Source organism: Eulemur rufifrons, chromosome 14, assembly GCF_041146395.1.
Source record: "Eulemur rufifrons isolate Redbay chromosome 14, OSU_ERuf_1, whole genome shotgun sequence".
Lineage (NCBI taxonomy): Eukaryota > Metazoa > Chordata > Mammalia > Primates > Lemuridae > Eulemur > Eulemur rufifrons.
The window spans coordinates 6,914,076-6,932,226 of NC_090996.1; the positions used below are offsets into that span (position 1 = coordinate 6,914,076).

General features: G+C 43.0%; 1 protein-coding gene across 2 annotated transcripts in view; it reads left to right on the forward strand.

The window, feature by feature from the left end:
- Positions 1-18,151, forward strand: part of LOC138394349 (general transcription factor II-I repeat domain-containing protein 2B) — a 57,399-nt gene that overhangs the window by 7,594 nt on the left and 31,654 nt on the right. For both annotated transcript variants that reach the window (XM_069486234.1, XM_069486235.1), the window contains exons 2-6: positions 1,440-1,543; positions 7,803-7,941; positions 14,828-14,947; positions 16,683-16,866; positions 17,037-17,065. In XM_069486234.1, coding sequence (XP_069342335.1) covers positions 1,445-1,543; positions 7,803-7,941; positions 14,828-14,947; positions 16,683-16,866; positions 17,037-17,065 — 571 coding nt within the window. In that variant the 5' untranslated portion in view covers positions 1,440-1,444. The remainder of the gene's footprint in view (positions 1-1,439; positions 1,544-7,802; positions 7,942-14,827; positions 14,948-16,682; positions 16,867-17,036; positions 17,066-18,151) is intronic.

Genomic DNA, 18,151 nt, shown 5'->3' on the forward strand with positions numbered 1-18,151 from the left:
TAATTAGCGTATCCATCATCTCAAATATTTATCATTTCTTTGTGCGGGGGGAACATTCAATGTCCTCCTTCTAGCTATTTGAAACTATATGATACATTATTGTTAACTATTAACATAGTGGTGTATAACACTAGAATTTATTCCTCCTATCTGGCTGTAATTTTGTATCCTTCAACAAATCATTCCCTGTCTCTCCCTTTTCCCTCACATTCTATTTCATAATAGGGATATAGATTTCTAAAACTTTTTAACCAAAACAGTTTGCATCCTACTGGTGTGGCATAGCTAGTCTATGTTCTCAGGAAGGTTAGAACTCTAATTAAGGGATCCTCAAGTGTCTTCAGAGAATTTAGATACCTAGTTGCTAATTTAGAATTCCTTTTTAGCCTTCTGTATCTGTCCAGATTGGCTAGGGTGTGCTGTGGTTACAAACGGCAGATTTTGAAGGATTAAAGGAGCAAGAATTTATTTCTCAGATGCACTGAGGGTCTGTTGTGAGTTGGCTGTGGGCCTGTTCCACCTTGTCCTCAATCTGGAGCCCAGGCTGAGGGAGCGGTCCTATACGGGATGTTGCTGGTTGCTACTGAGGAGGAAGAGGGAGTGTGGCAAAGCCTCTGCCTGTAAGTGGTATCACTTCCCTGACGGGGTGTCACGAAAGTCATGTGGCCACAGCATGTCAAGTAGGCAAGGAATCGAACCACGTGCTCTGAAAGAGATGCTCTCGAATCTCTGAGTAGCCTTGTGTGATCACCACGCTTCACTCCCCTAAATCTTCAGTCTTCTTTCCTTCCTGTGTACATATTCATGTTGATCTGTTAATCTTTTGCTTACAGATTTAATTAAGCCAACTATTGCAGGGGCATGACACATCTGACAAGTATTTAATTTGCATGCTCTATTTCAAAAACTCTTTTGGGAGTTTTAGAGAACTTCTTCAAATTTTTTAAAGGCTAATTTAACTTAGAGCGTGGTGAAATTTAGAGTGAGCTTTTATGTGGGAGAAACCTGGGGAGAAGGAAAGAAGGAATTTTCTCTTCCCATCTTCAGTACACAAAGCCCCTTATCTCCTTTACGTGTGTCAGCGAAACGGCAGGTGGTATCTGGCACGGCCGTGCTGAAACCTAACAAAACATCATTGATCAGTAAGGTCCATTTCTCTCCTCTCATCTGGGAAACAGTCACCGTGTTTCTCTAGTGTAATACCTGAATTCGTTTTATAGGGAGGCGATACGTAGGTTTAGTAGAAAATACACTTTATGAAAGATAGTGCCACTATTCAGGAGATCGTGGGCAAGTCGCTAAATGTCTTTAAGCGTCAGTTCCTTAATTGGAAAGAAAGATTTGAGCTAGTTCTTCTGTGAGCGCCCTCACAGCTCTAAACGTGGGTTTAGGACCCCAGACTTCTACCACTCAACTTTCTTGTCACTTCTCTTGCACAGGGACCATGGCCCAAGTAGCAGTGTCCACCCTGCCCGTTGAAGAAGAGGAGTCTCCGGAGAGCAGGATGGTGGTGACGTTCCTTGTGTCTGCTCTGGAGTCCATGGTGAGACGGCTTTACAGTTCTAATGTTCCGTAGCCAGATCACTGATGAGATAACAGGATTGTGAAACACTTTAGTGTCACTCTTGATGTTCACCTTCAGCCTGACATCTTGTCTATATAAAGGTGTCCTTTATAGAGGATAGTGGGCCAGTGCGATTACTTATTTATTAATATTTATGTATTTATTTATTATATTATGGATGTAATTATATAAATTTGAGCTTCCCAGACCTGAAATGTAACGAAAGTACCTTTGTTATCTTGTTTGAGACTATTTCTTGTCTCAATTCAGTAGTAAAATAACAATCTATTTGTATGCATCTGTTTTCACCTGGAAGGTAAACTTTTTGATGGTGGGTGAAAATTTGATGAGAAATTTACGTGACTTCAAAGTTTGTAATTAGAAGGTACTTTTTGATTAAAAAGGTGAAATCAGTAACTTTACAGTGGAGAAATCTGACAGCACCTTAATCAAGGGATCAAAGTTAACATCTGTAGTCAAGAGCTGACGCAGCAAGAGGGACAGCAGCCCTGTGTGGCATTCCTGCCAAAGGGACAGAATCTGAATTTATTGCAGAAACGACAGACAAACCAAATCTAAGGGCATTCTATAAAATATCTGGACTGGACTCTTAATACATATCCGTGTCATGGAAAACAAAGAAAGACTGGAGAATCATTCCAGATATAGGAGAGGGAAGAGATGGGACGGCCAAATAGAAAGTACAGCTCTGGATTGCATCTGAGACCAGAAAATACACATACACGTGCACACACACACACACACATTTTTGTTTTTCTGTAGAGAACATTATTAGGTCAATTGGCAAAATCTCAAACACATACAACTCACACATGTATGCACACGCACGCACACACATGCACCTAGACCCATAATATTTAATCTGCTGAAAACCAAATATAAAATCTTGAAAGCAGCCTATGGTAAACTGAATATTGGCCCTCCAAAAAGTCCACACCTTCATCCTTGGAACCTGTAAATGTTACCTTACTTAGCAGATATGATTAAGTTAAGGATCTTGAGATGCAGAGATTATCCTGGATTATCTGGGGATAAATAAAACTGCCTTAAAATAAAAGGCTGGGTATGGTGGCTCACACCTGTAATCCCAGCACTTTGAGAGGCTGAGGTGGAAGGATCACTTGAGGCCGGCCTGAGCAACATAGTGAGACCATATCTCCACAAAAAATATTTTTTAAAAATTAGCCAGTTGTGGTGGCACATGCCTAGAGTCCCAGCTACTCGGCAGGCTGAGGCGGGAAGATTGCTTGAGCCCAGGAGTTTGAGGCTGCTGTGAGCTGTGATGATGCCACTGCACTCTATCCAGGCAACAGTGCAAGACCCTGTCTCAAAAAAAAAGTAAATAAAAAACTTGGAATAAATTTTAAAAGAAAGTGTTAGAGCTGGACGCAGTGGCACATGCCTGTAGTCCCAGCTACTCAGGAGGCTGAGGCGGAAGGATCGCTTGAGCCCAGGAATTAGAGTCTGTAACTGTAGTGCGCAGTAATCATGCCTGTAAATAGCCACTACACTCTAGCCTGGACAACATAGCAAGACCCTGTCTCTAAAAAAAAAGTGTTAGGATCTATTTGAAGAAAATTAAAAATCTTACCCAAGAACTTGAAGAACGGATCACATGCTTTTCATTTGATAAATATTCATGAAGCGCCTCCTAATCTAGGCCACCTTCAAGGCACTGCAGCCACAAGACTTGAGAAGGCAGATAAGGTCCCCCTCACAGAGATCTTATATTCTATTTAGGGAGACAGACAATAAGCAAATTGTGTGTGTGTTTGTATCAGTTAATATAATAAATCTAATATTATAAAGAAAAGGAGGTTTAGGAGAGAGATGGAAGGTTAAGGCAGGGGTCTGGGAGAAATTCTCTGGGTGGTCACCTTTTATGCAAAGAGCTAGATGAAGCGAGAAAGTGAGGCAGGCCAGTGTTGGAGGCAGAGTGTTCAAAGCAGTGAGAACAGCTTATGCAAAGGCTCTGAGGTGGGAACAGTTTGGTCTTTATGGAACATCCAGAAGTCCAGAAATACCGGAGCGGAGTGAGGAAAGGAGCAATGGTCAGAGGAAACGTTTTAGAGGCACCTGGATCCTACTGAGCTTCGGATTTTTTCCTTCGGAGTGATGAGAAGCCATTGGAAGCTTTGAGTGAAGGTGCGATGCAGGAGTGGCTCTTGCGTGAACTGTCAGGGGACAGGGGCACGGTGGAGGCAGGAGAGCAGTGAGCCGGCTGTGGCCGCCCCTCTCATCACATCATATGTGGGGGAGATTTGCGTGGCCTGGACCAGGTGGGAGGGATGGGGGTGTCGAGAAGCCATTGGAATCGAAAGATCTGCTGATAGGACTTGCTGATGAGCTGGCTGTGAGCTATGACATTTACTTGGGGGAAAATCAGTAGTTTTTAAAAATTGTGGTAAAATATATATAATGTGAAATTTACCATTTTTAACCATTTTTAAGTGTCCAGTTCAGTGGCAGGATGTACATTCACGTTGTCGTACAACTACCCCCACCGTCCGTCTCCAGAACTCTTTCATCTCCCCAAGCTGAAACTCCGTGCCCGTCAAACCCTGAGTCCCCACCCCGCTGCCCCCAGCCCTGCGACCAAAGAGCTTGATTTTTTTTAATGAATTTTTGTTTAGTAAGACTTTTAAGATTTACAGAAAAGTTACGAAGTTAGTATAGAGTTCCCATGTATCCCTCGCCCGTAATTTACATAACCATGGTACATTTGCCAAAACTAATGGATTAACACTGGCACCTTACTATTAACCAACTCAAGACTTAACCTGGATTTCATCCGTTTTTCTAATGTTCTTTTACTGTTCCGGGATCCACCCTATGATACCACATTGCACCTCCGGTCTGTGACAAGTTCTAAGTCTTGCCTTGTTTTTCATGACGTTGACAATTTTCAAGAGTACTGATTGGATATTTTACTGAACCTCCTTCAATTTGGATTTCATTGATGTTTCCCTTGTGTTTAGACTGGCATTGTGGGGTTTTGGAAAGGAGACCACAGAAGTGAAATGCTCCTGTCATCGCCTGATATGGGGGGTGGTGCGTAATATGAACATGGCTTATTACTGGTGATGTTAACCTGGATCACTTGGTTAAGGTAGTATGGTGGTTAATTTTGTGTCAACTTGACTGGGCCACCAGATGCCCAGATAGCTGGTTACACATTATTTCTGGGTGTGTCTGTGAGCGTGTTTCCAGAAGAGATTAGCATTTGAATGGGCAGGCTGAGTAAAGAAGGTGGCCCGCCCCAGCGTGGGTGGCCTCATCCGATCCACTGAGGGCCAAATAGAACAAAAAGGCAGGAAAGGTTGGATTTGCCCTCTGCCTGAACATTGATACCCCTGGTGCACCTTGGCCTCCCTGGCTCTCAGGCCTTTGAACTCCACCACTAGCTTTCCTGGGGCTCCAGATTGCACATGGCAGATTGTGGGACTTCTCAGCCTCCATAATTGCATGAGCCAATTTCTTATGCTAAATTTCATTATATCTTCATATATCTCCGTTGGTTCTGTTTCTCTGGAGAACCCTGAGTAATGCAGGTAGTGTCTACCACGTTTCTCCATTGTAAAGTTACTATTAATATTTGGGAAGCAAGTCACTAAGTTTAGCCCATAGATAATGCTTCTCCATGCTTATGACGGTAAGGTGACATGGCTCATCTCACAATGTTGGTGGGAGTGTAAGCCTTTCCGAAATGCTATTTGTGATATGTTTCAAGACCCTTAAATGAAGTTACATCCTTTGACTCAGGTGTTGCACTTGTATGATTCCATCCCATGGAAATAATCAAACATGCACAGAAAGAATTACATTTATGGACATTTGCTACAGTGTTATTTGTAATAGGAAGAAACTTTTCAGTAATGTTATGGTTAAATTATGATATATGTATAGGATAGAATATTAGATATTCATTTAAAAGTCATGCTTTTCAAGATGATTTACTTGCATTTTGAGAAATCGTTCAAAAATTAAAGTTAAGCAAATAAATCAGAATGCCAACCTATACATAGTAGTACACTTTCAATTTTTTTTTAAAGTTATGTAAGCATGTATGCATATTTCAAAATGTGTATAGTGGTTATTGTGGGTAATGGGATTATAGGTGATTTCTTTTTCTTCAGTGTACTTTTCTGTATCTGCTAAAATTTTTATCATATGCGTATTTTACAATGAAAAAAATGCTTTTAAAAAGATCTTTTCGGCCAGGCACGGTGGCTCACGCCTGTAATCCTAGCACTCTGGGAGGCCGAGGCGGGTGGATAGCTCAAGGTCAGGAGTTCGAGACCAGCCTGAGCAAGAGCGAGACCCTGTCTCTACTAAAAATAGAAAGAAATTATCTGGCCAACTAAAGATATAAATAGAAAAAATTAGCCGGGCATGGTGGCGCATGCCTGTAGTCCCAGCTACTCGGGAGGCTGAGGCAGGAGGATTGCTTGAGCCCAGGAGTTTGAGGTTGCTGTGAGCTAGGCTGACGCCACGGCACTCACTCTAGCCCGGGCAACAGAGCGAGACTCTGTCTCAAAAAAAAAAAAAATAAAATAAAATAAAATAAAAAGGTCTTTTCTACTGATGATAACCTAAGTAAGGCTAAAAATCAGAAGCTTCATCTGATTCCAGATTGTATATTTCAGTAGATTAAGTGTGGAATTTTTGGTTCATTTGACGTAAACAGAGGTAGATTTGCTGTGAAGCTAATGTTGCATTAGCTCCTGGGCCCCTCTGTTGCACTGGCCCCTTCTGTGGCCTCGGGAGAGGTCCTAGCGATGTGTGCACATACGTTCTTGTAAAATTCGCCACAGTGAGATGTTTTATTAACCCCGGTTAGTTAAAGTTGCTGTGTCCTTCCCCTCTGACTTCCTCTCTGCCATAGCACCTTTGAGTTTCTCATTACTGCTGTAACAAATTACAACAAACTTAGTGGCTTTAAACAACACCAATTTATTATCTGACAGTTCTGGAGGTCATAAGTCAGAAAATGAGTTTTCTGGAACTAAAATAAAGGTGGCAAGATTCCTTCTGGAGGCTCCTGGGGAGAATCGTGCCTTGTGTTTTGCAGCTGCTAGAGTCCACCTACATTCCTTGTCCGTGTCCCCCTTCCACACTGACCTCTGATCCTGTTGTCACAGCTCCTTCTTCTGCCTCCCTCCTCTCCTTATAAGGGGCCTTGTGGTTATGTTGGGGCCCCCCAATAATCCAGGATAATTTCCCCATCTCAAGATTCTTAATGTAATCAGATCTGCAGAGTTCCTTTTGCCGTGTAATACGATATATTGTATTACATGGCTCTGGGATTAGGACACGGCCAGCTTTGGGGGGCCATAACTCTGCCTTCCACAACCCCCTGTGTCAGGAGACGGAGTGTTCATGGGCATCTTTGGGGTGTAGATAAGGGAAGCTGAGGTGGGGGACACATTTAGCTTTAGTCAAGTGGCATTATGTGGCTTGCTTTTATTTCTGTGTATAGGTGAGTTACTGCTTGACTCCCAGGGGAGGGATGGTTTCCAGGAATACTCATCTAGTTCACTGTGCCAACTTCCCCAGCAGCGTGATGTCAGGATGCAAGGCTGGGGGTCACATTGAGGTATGAATGTGTTCTATAGTGCCGCACTCCAGAAGTGTGGGTAGCAGAGGAGAAACAGGTGTAAAATATACACAGGCAGAAGCTAGTCTGTGGGAGATTCTTCCCATCACTAAATAAGCAAAATTGTAAACAGAGGATTTGTTTTTCATTGTAGAATTTTATCAGAATTCTTATTTCTTTAGGTTATAAAGCTGTTGCTGCAATGAACAGCAAGCGTGTCTGTGTATAAATTTTCATGCTTTATGCATCCCTATCATCATAATAAAAATGTAATCAACCATTAGAGGAAATATTATCTGTCTAGTCTCCCTGTAGAAAATGATACTATAAAATTGTCATGTGAAGAGGCAACCAAATTGTCTGTAGCAAAGACATAGGAAAAGGTGTGCATAGGAGAGGCATGTCTGGCAGGAAATAGAAATATGTTCTTTGGGTTTTATGATGTTTATGGCACTTGCTTGATAAATTTGTTGTGGTTTTTTCTTAGTGATTTTTCTCATACTGAATAAATATTCCTTTTTCTACCTCATTGTGTGCTCTTTTCCTCAAGCAGACCTCTTGGGCCCCACAAACTTGGATCTGCCCTTGTAGAAAAAACATAGTTTTTTGTTTCTATTTTAGTGTAAAGAACTGGCCAAGTCCAAGGCAGAAGTGGCCTGCATCGCAGTGTATGAAACAGACGTGTTCGTCGTCGGAACCGAGAGAGGATGCGCCTTTGTCAACGCCAGGACAGATTTCCAAAAAGATTTTGCAAAATACTGTAGGTGTTCATGATTTTATCCTTTGTATTTCATAACTCTTAAAATATTTGCAGCCAAGACTTATATAATATTTTTTTCAAAGATATTATAAGCATTTTCCTAAAAATGGTTCTGACACACCTCCTTTGAGTTGGCATATAAAATGAATAGCTGCTTAACACTGCGGAGTCCAAGACAAGTGGTCGGTGTGTTTTGTGTTAGGTCCTCAGCAGGACTCTAGTTTTGTAGAATAAATTTCAAGAACATAGAATAAATTGTCTTTAATTCCTAAAACAAACCCACATTTTATAAAATACTCTTACCTTAGTCCTTCCCAAAGGAAAGGGAAAAAAACTTTTCCAAGGGTTGTTGTGTATTATTCTCTGATATTTTCTTTCTTTTTTTTTTTTTTTTCTTTTTTGAGACAGAGTCTCACTTTGTTGCCTGGGCTAGAGTGCCGTGGCGTCAGCCTAGCTCAAAGCAACCTCAAACTCCTGGGCTCAAGCGATCCTCCGGCCTCAGCCTCCCGAGTAGCTGGGACTACAGGCGTGTGCCACCATGCCCGGCTAATTTTTTCTACATATTTTTTAGTCGTCCAGATCATTTCTTTCTTTCTTTTTTTTTTTTTTTTTTTTTTAGTAGAGATGGCTCTCGCTCTTGCTCAGGCTGGTCTCGAACTCCTGAGCTCAAACGATCCGCCTGCCTCGGCCCCCCAGAGTGCTAGGGTTACAAGCGTGAGCCACCACGCCTGGCCTATTCTCTGATAATAACCATTATATTGATATTCCTTTTTCTCTTTTTGTTTTTTTTTTACTGTGGCACTTTCAGAGCCTTGAATATACCAAGGTGCGTTGCACGTGTGCAGTGTGAGTGAGCATATGTCAAGAAACTAAGGTGTTCAGACCTACACCTTTTATGGTGGTGATCTCTACCACTGTGGGTTATCTACCAAGAATTGCATATTCCTTGGGACCAAGAAAGGGAAAAAAATCCCAGAAAGGTTTGTCAGAGGGCTTAAGAGCATACATATATATGGAGAGAGAGAGAGAGAAAGAGAGATCTCCAGGGCTTGGCAGAACAGTGTGTGCGTGTGTGTGTGTGTGTGTGTGTGTACTGCAGAACAAATATCCATCGAAGATTACACATACGTACACATGCATGTGTGTATATATGAGGGCTGTCCGCTAAGTATCCAGCCATGTAACTGTTCTCATTACATTAATAATACTTTACATTAATAATACTTTCTGGACACCCCTTGTATGTACGTGTATATATGTATGTTGATAGATGAGACAGGGGAATTGAGTGATAGATTGATTCAGATTGACTTCCAAGATCTCAAATTAGGGTCTCCACTATCAAAAAGGTAGATTAAAAAATGAAGCCATTTTTAAATAATACCGTGAGTGCGCAACTGATAAGCAAAAAGGGTAGTCTCAATTCATTAATGTCAAATGCCAATTGAATTTCTAATCATTGAAATTAACAGATTTTGTTTTTAAGACTCATAGTTACTAATTTTTTTGGTCAAGCGTTTATTTCTAGGCTCTCTAGTCTATTCCATTGGTCTCTTTCTCTGTTTTTATGTCAGTGCCACACTGTTTTGATTACTGCAGCTTTATTATGTGTTTGGAAATCAGGAAATATTCCTCCCAACTTTGTTGTTCTTTTTCAAGATTGTTTTGGCTTTTCAGAGTCCTTTGAGATTCCATATGAATTTTAGGATGGATTTTTTAAATTTGTGCAAGAAATGCCATTGAGATTTTGATAGGGATTGCAATGAATCTGTAGATGGCTTTGGGTGGTATGGACATCTTAACAACATTAAGTCTGCCAATCTATGAACACAAGATATCTTTCTATTTTTTGTGTCTTCTCTAATTTCTTTCAGCATTGTTTTATAGTTCCAGCACACAGGTTTGCAACTCATTTGTTAGGTTTATTCCTAAGGATTTTGTTCTTCTTAATGCTACTATTAATGGAATTGTTTTCTTTATTTCCTTTGCAGATTGTTCATTGTTAGTGCATAGGAACGAACTGATTTTGGTGTGTTTAGTATCCTGCAACTTTGCTGAATTTATGAGTTCTAATAGTTTTTTGTGTGGAATTTTTAGGATTTCCACATATATGATCATGTAATCTACAAACAGATAATTTTATTTCTTTTTTTCCAATTTTTATTTCTTTTTCTTACCTAATTGCTCTGGGTAGGACTGTGTTGAATAGAAGTGGGGTGAGTGGGCATTTTTTCCTTGTTCCCATCTTAAAGGGAAAGCTTTCAGTCTTTGACCATTGAGTGATGTTGGTTGTGTGCTTTTCATAAATGATCTATATTATGTTGAGGTAGTTTATTTCTAGTCCTTGTTTGTTGAGTCTTTTTATCCTGAAAAGAAGTTGAATCTTGCAAATGCTTTTTGGCAGCAATTGAGATGATCATGTGGTTTCATCCATTCTATTAATGTGGTATATAACATTGGTTGATTTTCATATGTTGAACCATCTTTGCATTTGAGAAATAAATCCCACTTTGGGTGCATAATCCTTTTAATGTGCTGTTGAATTTGGTTTGCTAGTATTTTGTTGAGGATTTTCACATCATTATTCATCAGAGATATAGGCCTGTAGTTTTCTTTTCTTGTAGTATTTTTGTCTGGCTTTGGTGTCAGGGAAATTCTGGATTTCTAGAATGAGCTTGGACGTGTTCCCTCCTGTTTATTTTTTTGAAAGAGTTTCAGGAGGATTTGCTTTAATTTTTATTTAAATGTTTGGTAGAATTCTACATTGAAGCCATCTGGTCCTGAGCTTTTCTTTGTTGGAGGTTTTTCATTACTGATTCACTCTCCTTACTCATTATTCATCTGTTGAAACTTTCTGTTTCTTCATGGTTCAGTCTTGGTAGGTTATGTCCTGTTTCTTCTAGGCTATCCAACACGGTTTTTTTTGTTTGTTTGTTTTTGTTTTTGAGACAGAGTCTCACTCTGTTCCCCGGGCCTGAGTACCGTGGCATCAGCCTAGCTCACAGCAACCTCAAACTCCCAGGTTCAAGCAATTCTCCTGCCTCAGCCTCCTGAGTAGCTGGGACTATAGGCATGCGCCACCATGCCTGGCTAATTTTTTTTTTTTTTTAGTTGTCCAGCTAATTTCTTTCTATTTTTAGTAGAGATGGGGGTCTCGCTTTTGCTCAGGCTGGTCTCAAACTCCTGAGCTCAAGTGATCCACCTGCCTCGGCCTCCCAGAGTGCTAGGATTACAGGCGTGAGCCACCACGCCCGACCTATCCAACATGTTGATATATAGTTGTTCATAGTTTTCTCTTATAATCCTTTTTATTTCTATGACATTGGTTGTAATTTTCCCTCTTTCAATTCTGATTTTACTTCTTTGAGTCTTCTCTCTTTCTTCGTAGTTAATATTCACCCATTGTGTTCACAGCCCCTGTGAATTTTTTAATGTAGTCATAGCATTTGTTTTAAGTTCTTTTTCTTATTTATTTGTTTTTTAGATAGAGTCTTGCTCTATCGCCCCAGCTAGAGTGCAGTGGTGTGTCATCATAGCTCACTGCAACCTCAAACTCCTGGGCTCAAGCGATCCTCCTGCCTCATCCTCCTGAGTAGCTGGGACTACAGGTGTGTGCCACGAAGCCTGGCTAATTTTTCTGTTTTTAGTAGAGACGGGGTCTCACTCTTGCTCAGCCTGGTCTCGAACTCCTGAGCTCAAGCAATCCTCCCTCCTTGAACCCCCAGAGTGCTAGGATTACAGGCGTGAGCCACTGTACCTGGCTTTGTTTTAAGTTCTTGTGTGATAATTTTTTTTTGAATCTCAAGATCATTGAGTAACGTGATAATTTTAATATCTGAGTCATTTGTGGGTCTGCTTGTGTAGGCTTTTTTTCTTTTTTTTTTCCAAAACAGGGTCTCATTGTGTTGCCCAGGCCAGAGTGCAGTGGCTATTCACAGATACCATCATAGTGCACTTCAGCCTTGAACTCCTAGGTTCAAAGGGTCCTCCCACCACAGTCTCCTGGGTAGCTAGGACTACAGGTGTGTGCCAACATGCCCAGCTCTAGACATTTTTTCTCTTGATCATGGGTCACATTATCCTGCTTCGTCACATCTCTGTTAATTCTGTATTTTATACCAGGCATTATGCATGATCCATTATAAAATCTGCTAAATAACGTCGTGATTTGTTCTAGTAGGCAGTTCAGTTATTGGCAAGTCACTTTGACCTCGTGCGGACAGGTTTGTTTTGTTTTGCCCTTTGTCCTAGGGCATCACTCTTGGTCTTGGAACGTGGCCCTCACTCTTAATGTGTGACCCTTCTTGGGCTTCACAAGGTGTTTAACAAGCTTCTCTAACTTGGCAAGACTTAAATCCTAAACCCTGTCTTCCCAGCACCACACAAAGGTTTAAATCTCTGCTCGGCTCCTTAGCTTCCAAACATTGCTTTTCCTTAGAGTCTCAGGCAGTTTTGGGGCCAATCAGGAATTTGAGGGGGGTCTGTATGAAATGTTGGGGCTCCCACCTCTGTGACTTGCTCCTCTCCAGGATTTCCCTCCTCGGTTTCCAGCCACTATGACAGTCCCGACCTACGACATCAGTTTCGTCACTCTGCTAAGACTGCTGCTTTTGGACTGAGTTCCATTTCTGCAGGTGCTACAGGAACTAAGGAGTTTCCCTGAGGGGACAAAGCCAGTTAAACCTGAATGTCACCTAGAATGCGTGCAGCCCTTCATTCAGGATAGCAGTCCTCCCAGCTTGGGCTTCTGCTTGTTCTCAGCGCCTTGCAGTCGATCTTAATCGTTGATGTTGGCGAATACACACTTCTCTGCCATTACTGAAACCAGAGCACTGGGGGTGATTCTCAAATACGTGCTGTTTGTTTCTTCAGATGTTGTTTTGGAAGTAAGGAAAAATTGCCGAGGAATTACATCAGAAACACATTTACCTTGCCTCTGAAGTTAGAAACCAAATCCTTGTTGGTATAAGAGTTGATTCAGTAATTTTATACTCAAAACAACAGAAATGTCTAAAACTGTATTAGGGTTATAAGTTCTTAGTATTAAAATAACATCAAGTAGACTGGGGCTGGCAAGCTTTTTCTGTAATGGAGCAGACAGTTAATTTTTTAATCTTGGTGCCCGTCACAGTCTCTGTCACAGCTTCTCAACCTGCTATTTTGGTGCGAAAGCAGCCATAGGCGATATGTAAATGAACAGACATGGTCAAGAAAACTTTATTTATGGGTACTGAAATGTGAATTTCATATAATTTTCATATGTCATGAAATGATCTTCTTCATTTGAATTTTTTTAACCGTTTCAAAATGTAAAAACCATTCACGGCTTATACAGAAACAGGCAGCGGACAAGATTGTCCCTTAGGCTGTAGTTTACCCCCAAGCAAACCCTGCAGGCAGTATTGTCAGTCCTCTTACACTCTGTTTACTTCTCACTTTCCTCGAAGCCAAAACTGTTTGAATGGCCAAGCACACGTAGGGCTTCATCTGCTTCATTCTTTCAGCCTAATTTAGTGGCTCTGAAATGTGAACGTGCACAAGAATTGCTTTGCAGAAGTGTGTACACAAAACTGTATATTCTGAACTTAATGGATGACTGAGGGTTTTTAGGTATAATTTTGTCCACACACAATTTTTGCCTTACGTTTGACCTTAAAACATAGCTCTGTTGTATGGGCCTCTTGTGCTCAAGAAATCACTATGTGACGGTTTTCAGTGTGACCATTCTCAATTTATCACCTCTCTGCTCCAAGTTCACCCTTCTTTGCCCTGCTGTGATATTGGAGCTGGGCCCTGTGAACACTTCTCCTGCGGCAACTGGCACGGTGTTCCCCTTGGTCAGAAGAGGGCTTGGGGGACACTGGAGGAGGGAGGAACTTCTCTTCCTGTTTCCAGTGGGCTTTCACCTGCACGTGACGACCAGCAACACTGGGGTACCCAGTGGCACTCACTCCTACCACACACAGCTTCCCAGTCACTTCTACTGGTACCCAGCCAGCTTCTCAGCAAGTCTCACAGAAGTCCCAGAAAATTCCAGAAGGAGGCTCCACGGTGAATTTCAGTGACACTGTACCTACAGGCAGTTTCCCAGGGAATTTCACCAGTGCTCCCCAGAGTGGCTTCCCAGCAAATTCTATTGGCATTACCTTGCAGGTAGCTTCCAGAGAGTTCCACCAACACCATAGAGCACATGTTCCCTATAACACCCAGCAGGTCTTACAGGTACCCACTGGTCACATTGCAAGTGATTTCCACTGGCACCTCCAGAGAGCAGGTCCCTCCTTGCCAGCCACCACTTGAGACGCCCCAGCAGTCTTTCCTGCGGTCCAGGGGCCGTGGCCACGTCCTCTCCCAAGAGATGTGGGTCTCAGCCCAGGAGTCACGCTGCTCCCCCAGCCTGCTGCTTACGTCCTCTGTGGAGCTCTCAGCACCCCGTAGCAGTTAATCGCTTGTCACTAGTCAATGATTCTTTTGTAAAACTTTCCCTGTTCAAATTCCTGTGCGGCTTCTGTCTCCTGACTTGACCCTGATTAAAACAATCGGTTTCAAAACTTTTGGAGCAGCAGTTGATTAGGGGCTGGTCCTGAGTATGTTTGATGGGATGGTCTTCCTACACAGTTGTTAGTCTTCAACTATACAGCAAGTAAAATTTCTGTCGTAATTTCCTTTATGCTAGTACTATTTCTTTGTTGAATTTTTTATAGTTCTTTATCCTATTCATCAAAAATACCCTGTTCTTTCTTGCTTTTTTTTTAATTAAAAGATCATATTTTATATTTATTTCTTTCCCCCCCCTTTTTCCTTTCAATACCAGACACACAGACAGTAGGGCAGTGTGCAGCACAAATGCTCAGACACTGACCTGGTGCCGATCATGCGTTTGCAGGCGCTGCAGAGGGGCTGCGTGAGCGGAAACCGCCCTGCCCCGTGAACGGGCTGCAGGTCCACTCCGGAGAAACGGAGATACTCCGGAAGGCCGTGGAGGACTATTTCTGCTTTTGTTACGGTAACGTTCACTTTAAGCATGAATTCTCTAAAGGATTCTTGGAGGAAATGGGACAGTGTCATAGACAGTTCTATTGGTGGGACTCCTTAGAAGGTTTTGAACATTTTAGAACCTACATTCTCATCAAGCGAAGAGTCAGTCCTTAATTACCAGGTTTGAGTGTTCTTACAGAAGATGATTTGCATCTTGGGTCTTCTGAGCCATTGAAACCTCTGTGTTGATCAGTCTTCATTCCTTTTTTTTTTTTTTTTTTTTTGAGACAGAGTCTCACTCTGTTGCCCAGGCTAGAGTGAGTGCCCTGGCGTCAGCTTAGCTCACAGCAACCTCAGACTCCTGAGCTCAAGGGATCCTCCTGCCTCAGCCTCCCGAGTAGCTGGGACTACAGGCATGCGCCACCATGCCCAGCTAATTTTTTCTATATATATTTTTAGCTGTCCATATAATTTCTTTCTATTTTTAGTAGAGATGGGGTCTCGCTCTTGCTCAGGCTGGTCTCGAACTCCTGAGCTCAAACGATCCGCCCACCTCGGCCTCCCAGAGTGCTAGGATTACAGGCGTGAGCCACTGCGCCCGGCCCAGTCTTCATTCCTTGATCTCATTTTAGGCCCCCACCCCGAGGCCAGTGCAGTTGTTAAAGACGTTCAGTGTCACCTCTGTCACCCCCTTGCCCCTCAGTTGTCTCCACACCTACCCACGCCTTTCCACGGGCAGGAAGACAGAGGTTTAAAAATATATATACCTACACAGTGTTTTATAAACCTGATAACCCAGAACGGTCCAGGTGTTGTGCTTCGTTGCAACATAAGGACCTTGCTGTCATTCTTAGACAGCTTCAGGCATTTCTGTGACCTGCAGGTCCCTGTAAGCATTTGACTTTGGGGGCCTCCAGCATAGGGTATTTTGGGGTCTCAAGTGACACTTCTCTGTGAAAAATGGGGCTCTAGTACCTAGGGGCTCTCCAGCCAGTGCAGAGAAACTGCCGTAGCCCCAGATGGTAACTTGGGGCCATGCTAATGACATAACTTTGGCAAGTTGGCCTGCCTTATGTGGTGTGACGTAGTGTCAGTCAGTTCAGCTTTGGGTGAAGGGCTCTCATCTTCTTTTGGCAGTGGCCTAGGTAACCAAGGGGTGCTCCTTGCAGCCCTGGGGGCACCAGGGTGAATACTCAAAATTGTGCAACCTCTAAGAAAATGGAGAAGGAGACTTCTTATTTTTCTCTGTGTGAAGGTTTAAAGTAAAACATTGTATAAATTTTTTATTTTTGCCCTTTGGTTGGGAATTATATTAACTCGGGGTATAGATGAATAGGCTGTCTTCAAAACCAGTAGCACCACCTGTATTTGCTTATTACATTAAATCAAGCTAGTAGAGTCTTACGCTCATACCATCTAAAGATGTTTTGGGGCCAGGTGCAGTGGCTTACGCCTGTAATCACAGCACTTTGGGAGGGTGAGGCAGGAGGATCACTTGAAGCCAGGAGTTTGAGACCAGCCTGGGCAACATAGCGAGACCCTGTCTCTAAAACACACAAAAAAAAATTAGGCACAGTGACGTGTGCCTGTAGTCCCAGCTATTTGGGAGGCTGAGGTGGGAGGATCACTTGAACCCAGGAGTTCAAGGCTGCAGCAAGCAATGATCGTGCCACTGCACTCCAGCCTAGGCAACAGAGCTTGTCTCAAAAGGAGCAAAAACAAAACAAAACAAAATAAAAAAGATGTTTTGCCTCTTTTCTTAGGTAAAGCCTTAGGGACCACAGCGATGGTGCCTGTTCCCTATGAGCAGATGCTACGAGACCAGACAGCTGTGGTAGTGGAGGGGCTTCCGGAAGGAGTTGCCTTTCAACACCCTGAGAACTATGACCTTGCTACCCTGAAATGGATTTTGGAGAACAAAGCGGGGATTTCATTTATCATAAACAGGTGACATGTTCTGCCCCTTCGTATCCTTAGTTCATGTAAACATAATATGACAGCCCAATTTTAATTAATTTGTTAATTATGTCCTGTTACATTGAAAAGTTGATTTTTCAGATGTGTAATACTGTTTTTCTTGTGTGCTCATGTCGGGTAATGGTATGGTTTTCTTGCAGACCTTTCCTAGGTCCGGAGAGTCAGCTGGGTAAGTGACAGCTTCTCAGGCTTGGTGGCCCCTCCAAGCCGCCAAACCACTTCTGCTTCCTTAGTTAAAATGCGAGCTTTGGCATTCTGTGCTTTCTCTTCATCGAGGAGGTATTCCCGGGCGGAGGGGCAGATGTTTATATGGGATCTGTGGCTCAGTGACCACAGAGGGCAGGAAGACCTCCCCAGTCCTCGTGCACAGGAGCATGTGGAGCTGGGAGTCACTGCGTGGCCTTTGACCTCAAAGCCAGGCCCAGGCAAGGCATCGCTGGGGTTGGGAGTAGATCCAGGGTGTGTTCCAGGCTGTCTGGGGGAAGGAGTAAGTCTGTCCATCAGAAAGCTGGGGTGACCCGGGTTGCACTCAGGATGGCTGCACTAAGTCCCCAAGAGCCACGGAAGCGTTTAGAATTGTTCAGTTGGAAGGGCTTCGTGGAAGAGCTGGCCCTCAAAACAAGCAGAGCCTCAACAGGTTGCTTCCCTGGGGAGGCGCACCGCCGTGAGCAGCCAGAAGCTCTGTGCGAGAGTGTCTGAGGCCATGTTGGGAACTCAGAAGCCCCCCTAGCCTCCTTAACTTATGATGATCAGGGGACCTTCCCCCCAAAAGTAACTTTACCTGCAACAGTTAGAGATCTGCCTCTGTCTACCTCTTACTTTCTTGAATTATTATTTTGGAATGTAGTTGGGAACCCTGGCCTGTCACTGTTCGTGAAAGATCAGGTGTGAGTAAAGAGGATGTCTTGCTGAGACTGCCTAGGTAGAATAAGGAGATGGCAGGGTTGGGGGTCGCACAGTTCACAAGGCACCGGCTGGGTACTGGGGCTGCTGTGACATGGCCCGGTTCTTCTGAGCCACAGGCTCATCACAGAGTGAAATCTGTTCCTGGAGCAACGGTGAGTTTCTGTAGTCTTCTAGCTCACGTTCAAGGAGGGGCAAGTGGACGGGAGGGTGGCGGGTGACCATGTGATTGTTGTCCCAGATGACTTGTATCTTTATTATAGAATAGAATAACAGTACTATTGTCCTCCCTTATCTTTGGGTACCTTCCAAGACCCCCAGTGGATGCCTGAAACCTCAGATAGTCCCAAAC